At 46.9% G+C, this 13379-nt stretch overlaps 1 protein-coding gene across 1 annotated transcript; it reads left to right on the plus strand.

Moving 5' to 3' along the window:
* The first annotated feature begins 2686 nt into the window (after positions 1-2686).
* LOC119187252 (uncharacterized) lies at positions 2687-11721 on the plus strand. Its single transcript, XM_037435441.2, has 4 exons — positions 2687-2825; positions 6113-6616; positions 7681-7940; positions 11269-11721. The coding sequence occupies exons 2-4, from the start codon at positions 6141-6143 to the stop codon at positions 11700-11702; spliced, it is 1170 nt and encodes a 389-aa protein (XP_037291338.1). The 5' UTR covers positions 2687-2825; positions 6113-6140; the 3' UTR covers positions 11703-11721.
* The last annotated feature ends 1658 nt before the right edge of the window (positions 11722-13379 follow it).

Genomic DNA, 13379 nt, shown 5'->3' on the forward strand with positions numbered 1-13379 from the left:
ACAGGATGCAACTTTAAAAAAAAATGCCTTATCGAGGCTTTTTTTATAACACGCCACACAGTCATGCTCATACCGCTAACGAAGAAACGTATACCCTAGCAAACAAAAACAAAGAGTGAGACAGCAGAAACGTGAAACAGTGATATCGCTAATTATAGGAGCGACCCCTATTGAAACGTGCGCTCAATGATAAAGATTAATTGTCACGGGTGTATAAACATTCGTATTAACACTGTATATTGAGCGTACCTGTACAACCGCAAGCAAACAAAACAACAAAAAAAGGCTGTATTCGGTTTTTAGTGTGGACTAAAGGGCGAGGAAAATTCGGTGAAATGTGTTTTACTGCTCCTGACGAAAGCCCAACTTCTTAATCGGCAGGTCAGGCACATGCAGATGCAGCATAAGGTTCACACAAGTGTAGTGAAGTGTTATACAATACATATTATGAAGTAACAAGGACGCTATTTTATGCCCCCCCCCCCCCACCGTCGCGAGGCCATAACTCGGCGCTTTTAGGGATGGGTAGGGTAATGTAAAGATTGTAGAAAGAAGAGTAGAAAGAAACATGTAGTTTTAAACAGTCTCCTATTTACGTGATTAGGAGACATGAAAGTGCAAGTAGTAAACACACACACACGCACGCACGCGCACACACACGCACACGCACACACACGCACACACAAACACACACACACACGCGCACACACACACATGCGCGCGCACGCACACACACGCACGCACACACACGCACGCACGCACACACGTACACACACACGCACACACACACACGCACAAACACACGCGCACACACACACATGCGCGCGCACGCACACACACGCACGCACACACACGCACGCACGCACACACGTACACACGCACACACACACACACACACGCACACACACACACGCACAAACACACGCACACACACATGTACACACGCACACATCTTGCCAGAGGAACGGCTTCACTTCTGCGCAATCATTTCCACTCCAGCAATTTTTTTTTATCCTCCTTGGAGACTGCGGGCTCGAAATTCGTGCTTTGCAGTGGCGAAACAGTTGTCACTGAAACGTCGAAAGCAGAAAAGAAAATCGCCTTCCGGTACCGTTTTAGTGACGTATGCGTAAAAAAAACTTCCGGAGAGACCTCACGCGGGGCGTTCTCGTGTTCCACTCGCGGACCTCGTTTGGCCCACTCCGAGTGCTCGCTCCAAGATTTCGGCGGCCACTCCGGATCTACCAGTGCAATTCGCCCCTAAAACGGTTTCCCAGTGGAATCGATTACCTTCGGCGATCGTTGTCGCTGTTAGTAGTGATTCAATTTTTTCCCTTTGTTAGAGTCAAGTGAATTGTTCAGTTTACGACGAGTGTTTCGTTGTGCGGTATACATATTGTATTTGCTGTCGTCTTACTGTAGGTTACCCGCTGGCATTTTTCGTACATTTTCGTCAATCTCCGTTACGTTGTGTATTCAGTGTACTTCTTACTATCTGGATAGGCTGTACTGCACTTGCCGCAAATTGAGCTTGTGTTCTGTCTTGTAATCATGTTGTATCCCCCCCCCCCCTACTGTAATGCCTTATGGCGCTGTGGGTATCAAATAAACAAATAAAAGCTGACCCGCCGAAGGTAGCGAGTTCGATCCCAATAGCGGCGGTGGCATGTCGGTGGATGCGAAACTGTTGAGGCCCGTGTGCCGTGCGTTGTCAGCCGCTTGTTAAAAAGGACCCGATGGTCGAATTCCCCGGAACCTTCGACAACTGCGTCTCTCGTAATTGTATCCTGGTTTTTTGGGACGTGAAATGCCAGATGTTATTATTTTCGCGTTCCTCACTTATCGCGGTGGCCCCAGGGAAGGCACGATACGATAAGGCTAGATAAAGCTGGCGTGTAATGGTTCGCGCGCGAATTACTGTAAAATACGTGCGCAGTCATATATAGTATAGGAGTTTCCTCAACATAAGCTCGACTCTTCCGCGTATACGTTGCACCGGTTTGATGACCTTTTAGCGATACAAATGTACAGTTTGGAGACCGCTGCCTCTGAGAAAACATTTAATTTACCAGCAATTTTCGTGACTGTATTCCAGTGAAATGCGCAGTACAAGTTTGGTATTCGAACAGCGCGTTCAGAAATCAGTCGAAGGCGTCTTTACTTGGCTTTCACTTGGCGCTGAAGGCAACGATTCTCGAGTCGTTCAATGAATAAGAATAATAAAGACGAAGCAACAATTAAGCGTTCCCAAACCATTCCCAATTATGCAGCATTCACGCAATATCACCACCACCCTGCGGCGCACGTACTCGAGTTGGCCCCGTGGAAAGATGCGGGCAGCATTTTTTTTCCTTTCCCCCCGTACTCGCTGCTTTGAATATACTGAGCACGCTGGGACAATCCACACAATGTAACGTGTTTTTCCCCTTCAAAAGCGCGTTTCATTGCACCCGGCCTGGCTCGATGTTCGATTGTTCGCCTTACCCTTTTTTTCTCCCTTATCTCGGTTGCATTCGATGTGGCCTTCCTATCGCGCCCAGGTATAGAGAGGGCTGTATAGCTCAGATAAGCGTAGTCCTATCAGGAGTGGTCTGTACTTCCCTGTGAAGAAACAGAAGAGGCTCTTGCCGCTGGCTCGCGTCAAAGTGCTCGCGCGACATGTATAGTCCTGCCGGCGAACCTCGCACAGACATCTCTGCATCCAGCGAACGGTTCTTTCCCTGTGCAGAGTTCGATTCCGTATAGCGCTTCATCTTCTTTTCATTTGTGCGAGACGCGGGACTGTGGATATACGGTAGCGCAAGTAACCCATTTCGTCAACTCAGGTAAGTGTCGTAGGATTTAGCACTCTTGGCATCGAAATGGTGCTATGCGTGTACGCGTTATTTTGGCGTGGCTGTCGGCCGAACGCTGCAGCTATATAGACAGAACGAACCCGCGTAACTGAATACGAGTCGCTCCTATGTGCTTTTTGCCTAGCTGATTCTTATGTTAAAACAGAACATCCGAGTCGGTTGCTTCGCGTTGAGGATGTGGTTTGTACATCGTTCACACACACAAAAAGGAAAAACAATGGGTTAAGAAGTCTATGTGGGCGAAAACGAACAAATGTACACGTGTTTCTCGTTTTGATGGGGAATCCATGAGGCGTTGCGAAGTTAATGCATCGAGATGCTGCTCCCATCGTGAGTGAGCCTGTGTATATGATCTCAGTGGTTATCGGCTTCATTCTGCAGCATACGCCAATGAGCCAATCGAAATTATGAAGCATAGCCTGAGTGAGTGACCTCTAGGTCACTCACCCAGACTACACTTTATGAGACTATACTATAAGTGTTCACTATAGTGAACGTGTAAGTCTACATATCTGAGCTCTCGTGCTGTTCGCTACGAGTTCGTACCCGAAACACGTGAGCTTGGTCATGTTAATGTTTCTTGCTAACAGTCACGGCGCACAGAAGCGAAAGGAACACAGAGATACCCGTCTTTGTACCCGCCTTGATCGTTCTACGGCTCAGGCGTGTCGGCGCTATATTGTATAAGCACGAAGTCCCGTTCGATTGTTGGTCGAAACGGTCACATTTTGGTCGGTGCGACACTAAAGAACACAAAGTGGTCAGATTAAACTAATGTCCCCCTCACCCCTTCCTCTATGCGATGTACTCTATAATCGTGTGGTACTTGGGTACGCAATAAGCGAGAATTTATTTATTCCGTCGTCTGTTGATTCGCGTAAAACTCTTGACTAAAATTAATGTAAGCTTTGTAAGTTTGCTCTCCCTACTTGTTCGAATTGATATGAGAAAGAAAAATAGAGTCTGGTGTTACGCGTAACTGAGTGTGGAGCTGATAACCGGTGCTCTATTGGAGTTGGACAACGGGTAGCTAAAAGAGAAGGAACTGAAGGTGCTTATTCAAGGACGACAGTGGTGCATTGCGACATGATTTAACAGAGTATTACGCTGGGTGAGTCGGTGCGCAGCCTGACGATAAAATTGAGGCGCAAAGATAAATAACGAGGAGAGATGTGTTTCAGGTGTGTAAATTTGCCGACGTATTAAGGGGTTTAAAGATCGCTGGGAGTTTACATCCCAAAACCACGATATGATAACGAGGGACGCTGTGTAAGGAGGAGGGCTCCGAGAGTTTTACCAGCTGGCGCTGCTCAACGTTCTACGTGCACTGGCATCTGGCCTTTTACTTCCATCTGAATGCTACCTCCGCGGCTGGAATCGAACCCGTGACCTTAATTCGGTTTGCCATTTCAGCACCACAACAGCTATAGACTACCAGGACAGGTGCCGTATTATGTGGTTAGCTATAGCTCAATAGACACAAGGGCGCATGAAGACTGCACGGGAGTGTCACATCGTCCTGCAGTGACCGACGAGGAAAAAAAAAATGAGTACCATGGTTCATCGACAGAACAAGACGAATGCCAATCAGAATTTCGTTATGTGTCGCCTATTTGAATCACGTAACAATGTGTTTCACCTGCAGCACCTCTGACCCAAAGTTTGCGGCTTCGATGCGACCGGCCAGCCGGTCGCATTTTGATGGAGCCGAAAGGGTAGAAGCCAGTGTACTGTGCTATGTTATTACATGTCAAAGAACAACAGATGGGGAAAATTTGCGGAGCCCTCTACAACGGCGTCATTCGTAATCATATCGTGATTTTGGGACGTTAAACCCCAGATATTATTATTCACCTGCTGTAATGCATGCTCGTTTGCTCCCTTTTATACGATAACTGAAAATCCTTTATTCAACAGGCCTCATCAAAGCAAAGCAATTGATTTCATTTTGTTTGTTTGTTCTTTTATTTACTTCTAGACATTCAAAACAGAGTGTCGCCTGCGGGAAGGTGGTGGTGGGGTGGAAGGGGGCTTAGGTCTGGTTCTCTTAATTTCCGCCACAAGTTTTCAATTTTTTGCGTATATATCTCTTCACACACATGCAAATGCACGCGCGAGCATACATAAAGTAAGTTTGACCCTATCCCCAACCACCCCCCTCCCCCGAAAAAATTCTGGCCGCATGTTAATCTTTATCAACGAATTTCGAGTAAACCACCCAATGCGTGGTTGGCCTTGCCGTGGGCGCGACTCGCTTGAGCAGTGGGAAAAACTACCGTAGATAAAGGTACTTTCCTTATATAGTCACAACGGAGATAAACACGTGCATACGTGATAAGGTTCAAGGGCTCCTTCTGATGTTGCGCGTAGCGGGTGGCGTGTGTTGTTCAAATGAAAGCGTCTCTTACTAAGCTGCATGGTAACATACGTGTATCGTGCTCCTAATCGGTGGGCTTGCCTTTGCATATCCAAGAATTAAGTCTTGAGTACGAACACTTCACAGTAAGTGTCGATTTTAAGCTGACGTTGTGGGCTCACCGTTCGGCATTAATAATGACCATGACCTGATGTTTTGCTGGACACAACCTTACCGAAACTGTCAGACAATGAATCCAAGTGAGCATTCGCCAAATTCTGGGAAGCAAGTCGCAATTAACGTTTCGTTGTTATGGCTTCATCGGTCGACCATTTCAGAAGAAAAAAAAAACAACACGTTACGTTGTGATGATTGCTTACAATTGCATAACTACTGTGCAACTTTCAATCTTACTCCAACTGCATACTTTAATGAAATGCGAAAGAGTCAAACACTCACCTGGCAGTCACCGTGCCATATAGGTAGAGATAAGCGCGATATATCGGAATGCGTGAACCTACCCAGGGCTGTGTAACCTGTCCTGGTTTCCTCTGTGCGGGTATTTATAGGCACGCACTGTAACAAGTCAAAGAGAGATTAGTTGCATGGGTATACTGATAGCAGCGCGCTACCGAAACGTGCGAAAAATAAATAAATAGCTGCTAGAGAAACGTGAGCATGAACAATATAAGGGCGAATCAGCAATTTGGTTATTCGGGTAAAGCAGCTACGAAATTCAAACGGAGAAAAAACAGAGGAAAAAAAAAATGTTCAGTCGCTTTTCAACGTGGAATAATATCTGTCGCTTTTCGTGCCAAAGTCACGCTATTCTTACGATGCACGCCTCGTCGGAGGGCTTCAGAAAAAAAAAAACTGCCATCTGGTGTTTTCCTTAATGCAGGAGCAGGGACTCATTCCCCTTCGCAAGGATGAAGCCCATGGGCCGCGAGTACCGGATGACCGGTTTCGGAGATTTCCTGGAGTGGCGGATCCTGCGATTCGCCGAACCTCTGCCCAAGATCAGGGTGTGCGGACTGTGCGGCGTCGTCGCGGCGGTGGTCAAGCTGCTGCCCTGCACGCACGTGCTCTGCGAGTGCTGCGAGGGCCAGGCCATCGACGGCGGTCGCCTCTGTCCCATCGAGGGCGCCAGCTTCGCCGGAGAAGAACTGCAGACCTTGCCGTTCTCCCGACGCGACCTGGGCGAGCGGCAGGTCTTCTGCTTCAACAATACCAGTGATGGCGAACAAGGCGGGTGCAATTTCACTGGAAAACTGGAAGAGCTCGAGCGACACTTCGTGGTCGAGTGCTTCCACGGTCTCGTGCGCTGCTCGAAGTGCTCGGGTGAGGTCGCGCGCAAGGACGCCTACGAGCATTACGTCGGCTGCGTCGCAGGCGACGACTGGAGGTATGGTGGATTTAGCGTCTTGCAATCGTCACCGTATTCATAAAGAACGAGAAAATTGTCACTAGTATAAATCGTAAACGACCATCTCGAACGTGCATTGGTGCCGGGCACAATTCCCCTTAAGAGGATGAACTACGAAGCGTACGAGAAATCCGACGGATTTCATCAGAAACGATAGAACATATACTGTGCTTCTGTGAGAGCTTTTTGACCATACGCAACATTCCTCGCGTTGCTCTGAACAAACTACATGACGGACTGTTTTCGAAAGAGTAGAGCAGAGCCTTCGGACCGTGGCCCTACGTGTTTCAGGCGAGCAAAGCGAAGTGGAAATTGACGCTGTTTTGAATATTAGCCGGGTCAAGAGATCGCTTGCAGTAATATAATGAACAGGCGCACATGTACTTTAACAGTACTTTATTTGCTCTTTTGATTAATTCTTAAATGTACCCCAGTGTTGTGTAGCAAACCGGAAGTGCGTCTGGATTACTTTCTTGCCTTTCCTCCTCCTCTCCCTCCTTCTACGACCTACGGTAGGGGTACCGAAAGACCTGGAGAAAAGCACGAGATTATTTTTATTTGTTTATTTATTTATTTATTTATTTATTTATTTATTTATTTATTTACAGAATACTGCGGCCGAAAGACCAAGCAGGGGGGCATAATAAAGAGTGATTCACAATGTAACTTCAATAAAAAGAAAGTTCAAGCAATAAAAACATTTCAAGGCAGTAGAACACAGGATAACATTTGAACAAAGTAAAATGGCAGCAAGAAATTGCAAAATTGCAACCAGAGAAGGCAAATCAGATACAACGTGAGACAGTCTGAGACCTCGAGTTGTACGGTTAAAAACGGAAAGATACGCCCGTTTTACGCCCGTGGTGCACCCGCGGCTTGTGGCACTGCCCCGTTTGGCACTGTTGATGGTGACGACACTATAAACTCTTTGCACCTGTTTACTATGAAATCTTGAAAAAAAATCTCAGGGGTGTCTTAGGAGCCATTCAAGTATAATAATAGCCATCAACTCATACTCGTCCCTCTCCCACAATTCTACCCAGTACCAGAGGTGTGTCCTCCGACGGCAGGGTGAACTTCGTCGCCGAAGACGTTGCGCGCCTGGCGGCGGCGCTCAGGGACATACGGGAAGGCCTAAAGAAGACCTCGTTAAACGACCCCGCGGGCGACTCCAAGCTCGCCGTGCTCCGACATAGGGCCGACTCTCTGGCGAACTTCCTCGACTTCCTCGACCCCGGGGCCGAGAGCGGAGACGAGACCGACGGGCAATCTCAGCGCTTCAGTTGGTGCGACTCCGAGACAGGTTGGCGCATCTCGTGCTTCGTTAACGGTGGGGCTATAGAGGTTGCCATTTCTCTGCAAATTGGGCACGAAATAGAGCAGAATAGAACCGTGAACAGCGGCACATGACCACGCTGGTGGATCGACCAACAAGAGGGTCGTTTAAAAATGTTTAATTAATAGATGAAATGTTGTCTGGTTAAAAATGAGAACTAATTATGCAACAATGTTAAAGATACTACGAACAGATGAGTAAAAACCTGGATAGTAACTTGTTGTTGTTGTTGTTGTTGTTGTTGTTGTTGTTGTTGTTGTTTTCCTCTGCAAATGGCTCGTACCCAAAGGAGGGAATTGGCCGATTACGAGGTAAATTTGCCCGATACTTTCAGCATTGCTTCATTCCCCCCCCCCCAAAAAAAAACTTTTGTTATTTAATTATGATTTGAAATGCCAATTGCAAATTCGCAGAAAAAGAAATTAAGTAAAAAAATAGTGAGACCATAATTTAGCAAGAAAATCGTTTAGTCGCAGTGATGTATTCCTGAACGGCGAATAAAACATCACTGTGGCTGAAATCCAGTGCTCCAAATGAAAGGGGATCAGGTTAACCGAGGAAAGAGGCACGGCGGGAATCCTGCTCTTTTCCTTCTTTTCGTCTTCGGCTTGGCTTCCCGAGCACGCACTCCCGGCGGGCGCTTTCCCGATTGATAAGTGGGCTTTAACGTCCCAAAACCGCCACATGACTATGAGAGACGCCGTAGTGGAGGGCTACGGGGATTTCGACCAACTGGGGGTTCTTTAACGTGCACCCGAATCTGAGCACACGGGCCTACAACATTTGGGCCTCTATCGGAAATGCAGTCGCCGCAGCCGGGATTCGATCCCGCGACCTGCGGGTCAGCAGCTGAGTATACCTTAGCCACTAGACCACCGCGCCGGGGCTATTGAAGCCTGTTTGTCAGGTGTGGTATGCAAAAACATGGATTGGCAAGACGTGGTGCGCACAGAGAGCGAGACAGCAAAACAGATGAAAAAAAAAAAAGATGTGGATACGCAGATAGTGACGAAAAGAAAGAGGAAGTGACAAATAAATAGATGTAAATAGAAAAAGGAACAAAAAGAGAAGCTGCATATTCACAGTATATAGGAAAACAAATTTAAGAATCAGGGTATTTTTGGTTTTGAGTATCCAAATCAACATCGTTATTGTATTATACCTATACTATAATTCATTAGTCATACATTTCTTAGGTGATCACCTTTATACGTACAAAGCATTCACTTCTTGGTCAATCTCCGAGAGTGGGTGTGAGCCATACACAAAGGCCATACATCATCATCATCATAACCTCCTTCTGTAGCAAAGTACAGCAATTGGCGCGAAAGGTCAGTCAGCTTTAGGGGGACTGGTGTGAGGGTAACAAAAAGGAGGAGTGGCGCGAAGACTGAGAAACTGCTCCGCTGTGTTTCGTCACTTGTCCCACCACTAGTTCGTAGCTGCCGTAATTTCTTATATCTTTTCCTACAAGACAAAACAGATCCGCTTTGACTATGGGAGGAGGCAAAGTACTACGGTCCAAGAAAAACAACAACGACACAACAATAACTGATCCCTTCTAATGATCGGAAATATGGAGTCACATGAATGTTCGCGTATATTAGCCAGGCCTACTATTCTTCTTCTTTTTTGTATTGCGCTGCGCAATGCTACCTTTTAACGTTTTCTTTTCTCCACGCCCATTATCGGACGTGCTTAAAACGGCGTTCATGCAGAAAAAGGTGAGACGCAGTGGTTTATATAATAGTGATAATAATATCATCTATGATTTTACGTCTCAAAACCAAGATGTGATTATGAGAGACGCCGTAGTGGAGGGCTCCGAAAATCTTGTCCATCTGGTGTTCTCTAAAGTGCACTCACATTACACAACACACAGGTCTCTTGAATTTCACCTACATCGAAATCTCGCCTACATCGAAATACGACTGCTGTGGCTGTGATCGAACCCGCAACCATCGGGGCAGCAGCAAAGCACCAGAAACACTGCTCCGCAACGGTGGGCGCAATGATTTAAGGGCAACATTGAGAACGTTGCAGCGGGAAGTGCATAAGTGATCTCCATTAAAGATCAGGTTACCCAAGTCGAAGCCCCAAGTTGAAGCCCCCTAGCGCAACTTCAAGCTTCGTTTTTCCGCGAAGCTGATCCCTCTGCTGCGTTGTGCTTACGTTTTTACGGCGTTAAGACAGCCGAAGCCACAAAGAATCTTATGTTTGGGGCGAAGCTCCTTAGGACCTCACGATGCCCATTTGACTTCAATCTGTCCGAGCGCCGTGCACACTTGAAGCACAGGTCTGAAAAAATCTGCGCGCAAAACCATCCGCAAAGCGCACATAACGCGCATATGGTTCAAATAAAAATAAAAGGTCACAACGCCGTGAAAACACCAACATTCAACCACCCACCAATCAAAGCAAATGGTGGAGCAAAATGTTAACGAACACAAAACAAAAGGCTCTTACCCAGGACCAAATAGAAGGCTACAGAAGCATAAACCCAGCACAGTGGCACCGTTTTAATGTGAACATGCTGAAACAACTGTAAATCGCAAGGCTGTGAATTGTCTGGGCTGCTGTGTTCTACTCTATTCAACGCGGCTTTGGAAATTGAGGCCCACGGGACGGCTATAAGCTCTCCCATAGTAGAGTACCCTGTACTTTAAATCGTTACCCACTTTTTCCTACCCCCCCCCCTCCCTGCCTCGACCAGCAGCTAGAAACGCACCGCGAAGAGGCTTTCCTTCGATGATGGCACTCGCGTTTCTTCATATAGTTAGAGAGGGACAGCTGACCTTTCCAGTCGTTCCGTACTAGTCATGCGCCCACTCCAGCACGCATGCATATGTGCCATTCTGTCAAATGTGATTAACTTGATTCACTTCAATTTTCATTAGACTTGTAACATTTGGATACCCAGTGATCACTTGTATTTTGGTGCTCATTTGTAAGATGTATACATTGTCTTTACTTGTTTTCGATGTTTCGTTCGTGTATGTACAAGTTATGGGTACAGTAAACTTCCCTTTCTCAACCAGAACCAACAACTTTAAAATGCCGCAGCACCGTAAAAACAGCGACATTTAACCACCCATAAATCAAATAATATTACGGAGCAAAATGTTAACGGGAACAAAATGAAAGGCAGAACAAAATAAAATGCCACAATTCGCAATGCGATGCACACTGCATGCGTCGCCCCATCATCGGCATTCACTTCGTAGATCTGCCCCAATTTCTTTTTTCATTTTATTTTGTGTCATGCCGCGAAGGTTGTGTTTCGTCAACTTCACAGGCACGGCGACGATCTGCAAGTTCTCGGGCGTCGCGTCCATGCGCAAGACGGACGACCCGCTACTCAGGCTCGGCAAGCCTCACGTCCTGGACGGCTACACCTTCAACTTGGCCTGCAAGTTCGAGAGGTCGTGGGGCAAGCTCACGGGGGTCACGCTGCTGTTCGCCCTCTGCGCGGGAGACAAGGACGACGTCCTGGATTGGCCGTTCGCCAGGCGCGTCACGCTGAGCATAGCGCACGCCAAGAGGGAAGGCAGCGACATCAGAGTCCCGCTGAAGACGTGTCCCGAGAAGGACGGCGCGGAGTGCCTGAAGAGACCTCGCGCCGACACCGCCCCCAAGTGGATCCACTCGGAGAAGGTCAGCTGGAAGCAGGTCGAGAAGAATGGCCTGGTCCATGACGACTGTCTGTTCGTCGCTGTTGCCTTTGAGTGAAAAGAAACCTTTTGTACGACTCGGGGCGTGTTGGTCCATGTTGTCGACAAGGAAGGAAGGAAGGAAGGCAAATAGGGGGAAAAGAACGGCAGGGAGGTTAACCAGCCTATAGGGAGCCGGTTTGCTACCTTGCGCATGAGAGAGGGATGGGGGAGATGAAAGATAGTGAGCAGAGAGCGAAGAGAGAAACGGCACATTCGGCAGCACACGCGCGCACACTCAGTCATAGTCCAGTCTTGTCTTTCGCTGTGTGTGACATTGCTATTACAGTCGCTCGTTCAAGTTCGTGTTGCGTAGGAATTTCAACAGAGCTTTCGTCGCCTTCTGTTGCATTGTCTTTTCTCGGGCACTTGACAGAATAGTGTCCACAGACATTTGGCTGTTGTCGATGTGCGCAAAAGCGGACGCCAGTGACTGTCTCTGGATTTCATACAATGGACAGTCACACAGGATGTGACAAGGGTAGCAGTGTGGTCTTGCTGGTAAACAGCTTCTGATGCAGCGCGAAAGCGACAGGCGGACACGAGAGGGCACGTAAGGACACGATACAGAGCTGCCAGCAACATGTTCATTTTTAAATCCAGACCGCTTATAAATAATACGTAATCGCCAGGCAGACCATTGAACGAGTGGGATCACTGCGTTTTTCTGATTGATCAAACTGAACTCATTGCATTCGGTTGTTTGTGTATCGGCAAGGCACCAATAGCATTGTTACACAAGTATATGTAACAGTAATAATGTCAACATATAAAATACGAACTAATGGTACGCACGCGTGAATCATGGAACGTCTAAATTTGTAAATTTTTGAGCGACTGAGTTTTAGAAAAAAAAAACATTAGCTGTCGGTGTCTTGCAAGCCGAAATGGCGATTTCATTATACGGTGGTTCTGTACTTGGTAACGCGGATGAATTGTTTATTATCCGGACTTTTGTGAAATGCACCTAAATTCAGGTACGTGGGTTCTTCCTCTCTCTCGCTCTCTGTGCGTGCATGTGTGGTTGACTTTTTATCTAATTATAGACGCCGCTGGCAGGAGTCGAAGTGGCTTCCTCGGACCTCGAAGCACAGTGCTTTGTAGGCGCTAAAGCACACGCACAAACTACATACCGCATTTTTATCCCACATAATCCACCCCTGCAAATAATCTGCACGCGTTAATTACTTCTCGTGAAAGGGTTCGTTGAAGATCAACGCGCATTGCCCACAAAATTTCAACCGTGGGAAATGGTGTTGCATCACATCTTCATATAAATGAACCTACTAACTACGTTTAAAGATCAATGATATTATGGCAGCTTCGTCCTAGTGGTGTTAAACTTGAAGGGAAAGCGTGGCTGGGTGGCCTTTTATGTTTTGTCTTTATTTTTCTGCATTTACTGCATCTCTTTATATACATTTCTCACTCTTTTTCTATCTGTCTATCTCTTTCCCCTCTCTCTCTGTTTCTTTATCTTCCTTTAATTGTTTGCTGATATCTGTCTCTCCGTCTTCCTTTCTTTTCCTCTCTCTTTTTCGTGTATGTTTGTATGCCTTTCTCTCTCCTCTTTTCTCTTTCACTCTTTATCGTTCTGTCTTGCTCTTAGTGCAACGTAAGTGCAAGCTTACACAAGGACCACAGCTCAGCCCGCCTTGCTGTCTTCCTTTTTTATTGAACCAGCGTTCAGTGGGGG

This window comes from Rhipicephalus microplus, chromosome 9 (assembly GCF_043290135.1).
Source record: "Rhipicephalus microplus isolate Deutch F79 chromosome 9, USDA_Rmic, whole genome shotgun sequence".
NCBI lineage: Eukaryota > Metazoa > Arthropoda > Arachnida > Ixodida > Ixodidae > Rhipicephalus > Rhipicephalus microplus.